We start from the raw sequence: 2880 nt of genomic DNA, 5'->3' as shown, positions 1-2880 counted from the left end.
CTGATCAGAATTACTTCAGTCAAGTATGTTGAACATGATGGAAGCGTGTGTGCAGGTAAAGAGCCAAGTAGCACTAAAACGATTTATCTATAATTTCATTACTAAAAAAATCATTTTGCATCGATACTTTGCTTAATCCATATAGTGCACTGTTTCGCACGGACAATCACTACTGTTGCACATTGCGCTGATGTGATCAAGTGAACACGACGTGATTTTGATGGAGCTGTTTGCAAAGTGGAGGAAGAGAAAACAGCAAGGGACAAAGAATGAAGTGTCCAAAGTCTGGGATTATTTTAAGCTAAAAGAAAACAACACGTCTAACATTACAGTCTGTCCACCGTGAAACAAAACTTATGTCACCTTGGCAACAGCACGACGACAATGCTTCAGCATCAGATCAGAAAGCACCTGGTCGGCATCAAGTCCACCACAGACAAGGTAACAGCAACTTGAGCATTTGACTTAAATCATGATTGATTGTTGAGTTGAAGGTTAGCAAAAGTAAACTTCTCAGCTGTAGACGTACATTTGTTATTTTTCTCTGTCTGGTTGGGCCGTGAGTTTGGGTTGTAGTGTCACAGTCATGACTTACACAGCTGATCCTGGTACCGGGGGCGCAAAGCAAAAGATTAGAGAAGAAGAAGAATGTACTCTATTGTCACATAAACATTTAACCCATCCCTGAAGGGAGCAGTGTTCAGCGCCCGGGGACCAACACCAGATTGAAATGCCATGCCAGGGCGCTGACTGGAGAACCTACCCAACATGTTTTTGATGGCGGGGGAAACCGGAGCCCCGGGAGAAAATCCATGCATGACACGGGGAGAACATGCAAACTCCACACAGAGAGGCAACAGGGGTTTGAACCTGTGACCTTTTTGCTGTGAGGCGACACCGCCGTGCCGCTTTGTAGTAATACTCAATTATTTTTTTAGTTTTTTTCTACTCCCGTTTGCTGAAACTGGGCCCAGAGGTCATACTGAGGTCATGTAATGACAACTGATCCAAAGGCTGAAGAATTATTTTGATCAACATCATCGTAAAAAGTCCATTTTAAAGAAAAAAAACAAGAACCCTGCTGTGGTTCCAGCTTCTCAGTTAAGAAGATTTGCTTCTTTTCTGTCTTAGTTGATAAACTGAACATTTTTATATGTTTTAAAGTTTCAGTTGGATAAAACAAGAAATTTGATGACATCAAATTCTGAAACACTGATGGGCAGGTTTTAGGGTTGGGCCAATAGATGATGCCATCGTCCATCAGCTGACAGACATCACAACGCTGAGCCGTCATCGTGATTATAAACCCCCGCCCCCCCAGCAAAATAATTCTCCAATTTTCACAGTATACCACCCTGTCAAAGCAGGTTTTAATGACCACGTACATTCTAATGATTGTTTTTAAGTATGCTTTGCACCTGCCTCAGAATTCTCTTCTCCCCACAATGAGACGCACACCTACACCTCAGGTAAACACCCCAGATTGCCCCGCCCCCCGTCTGCTCCATTTTCTCCATCATCTCCAGCCTATGTTTTATAAAGTCGCATAAAAGACTGATGTTATCACAGGCCTGCACCTGAGGAGGAAAACTGCCAGCTGTGCCATTAAAACTTGACTTGTGGAGGGTGCCAAGCCCAACCTCAGAGTTTGGATGTAGAGTTAATGCTAGCAAGTGATGACTGGATGCTGGACAAGACTGTCGAGATGGCTATCCACTGTAGAGTGGGCTGCTGGGCTGGGCCTCGCAGTTGCAGGAGTAGTTTTTTTCTCTGCTCAACGGCTTTCCGTGGGACTGAGTAGTTGAAAGAACTGCAGGTGGTGTTCAATACAAAGGTTGTCCATAAAACAAACGGTCTTCGTGAGAGCTCCAGATTGCAGACGCAATACTGTTTTGAAATGAGTCTTTCAGGAGCCTGGGCACTTCAAGGGCATGAGGAGGCAAAATGAAAAACAGCTTAATTGACTGATGAATGTTTAAAACGAGGCAGCGTGAACACATTGGTGGCGTTTAAGGGCACCAGCCTGAGTAAAGGTTTTCTCACATTGATCACACCAGTACGGTTTATTCCCAGTGTGAATACGCCGGTGGACAGTAAACTGACTTGATGTACTGAAAGCTTTCCTACATTTGTCACAGCTGTACGGTTTTTCTCCGGTGTGAACACGTTGGTGGGCGTTTAGTTCACCCGATGAAATGAAAGCTTTCCCACACTGATCACAGCTGTAAGGTTTCTCTCCAGTGTGACCACGTTGGTGGACTTTCAGCTGACTCGATGTGGTGAATGTTTGCCCACATTGGTCACAGCCGTACGGTTTCTCTCCAGTGTGAACACGCTGGTGTTTTTTCAGGTCACCTGATGTGGTGAAAGCTTTCCCACATTGGTCACACTTGTAAGGTTTCTCGCCAGTGTGACCACGACAATGAACTCTTAATTCAGCTGGTGCAGCAAAGGTTTTCCCACATTGGTCACACATGTAAGGTTTCTCTCCAGTGTGAACACGTCGGTGGACTTTTAAGATATTAAAACTCGTAAATTTTTTCCCACATAGGTTACACCAGTATGGTTTCTCTCCAGTGTGAACGTGTTGGTGCATTTCTAGCATACCCGATGTGGCGAAAGCTTGCCCACATTGCCCACAGCTATACGGTTTCTCTCCAGTGTGAACGCGTAGGTGGATTTTTAGTACACCTGAATGAGCAAAAGATTTCCCACATTGGTCACAGTTATATGGTTTCTCCCCAGTGTGAACTCGTTGGTGGATTCTTAGGTCACCTGACTGAATGAAAGCTTTCCCACACTGGTCACAGCTGTATGGCCTCTCTCCAGTGTGAACTCGGTGGTGGATTTTTAGTTCACTTGATTGAGTGAAAGCTTTCC

At 44.7% G+C, this 2880-nt stretch overlaps 1 protein-coding gene across 2 annotated transcripts in view; it reads right to left on the bottom strand.

The window, feature by feature from the left end:
- Nucleotides 1-1517: 1517 nt before the first annotated feature.
- LOC123980201 (zinc finger protein 239-like) overlaps nucleotides 1518-2880 on the bottom strand; it is a 12219-nt gene continuing 10856 nt past the window's right edge. The window contains exon 3 of one of the 2 annotated variants that reach the window (XM_046064471.1): nucleotides 1518-2880. In XM_046064471.1, coding sequence (XP_045920427.1) covers nucleotides 1976-2880 — 905 coding nt within the window. In that variant the 3' untranslated portion in view covers nucleotides 1518-1975. The other variant, XM_046064469.1, reaches the window with a different exon arrangement.

Source organism: Micropterus dolomieu, linkage group LG12, assembly GCF_021292245.1.
Source record: "Micropterus dolomieu isolate WLL.071019.BEF.003 ecotype Adirondacks linkage group LG12, ASM2129224v1, whole genome shotgun sequence".
Classification (NCBI taxonomy): domain Eukaryota; kingdom Metazoa; phylum Chordata; class Actinopteri; order Centrarchiformes; family Centrarchidae; genus Micropterus; species Micropterus dolomieu.
This window is presented reverse-complemented; position numbering and strand designations above follow the sequence as displayed.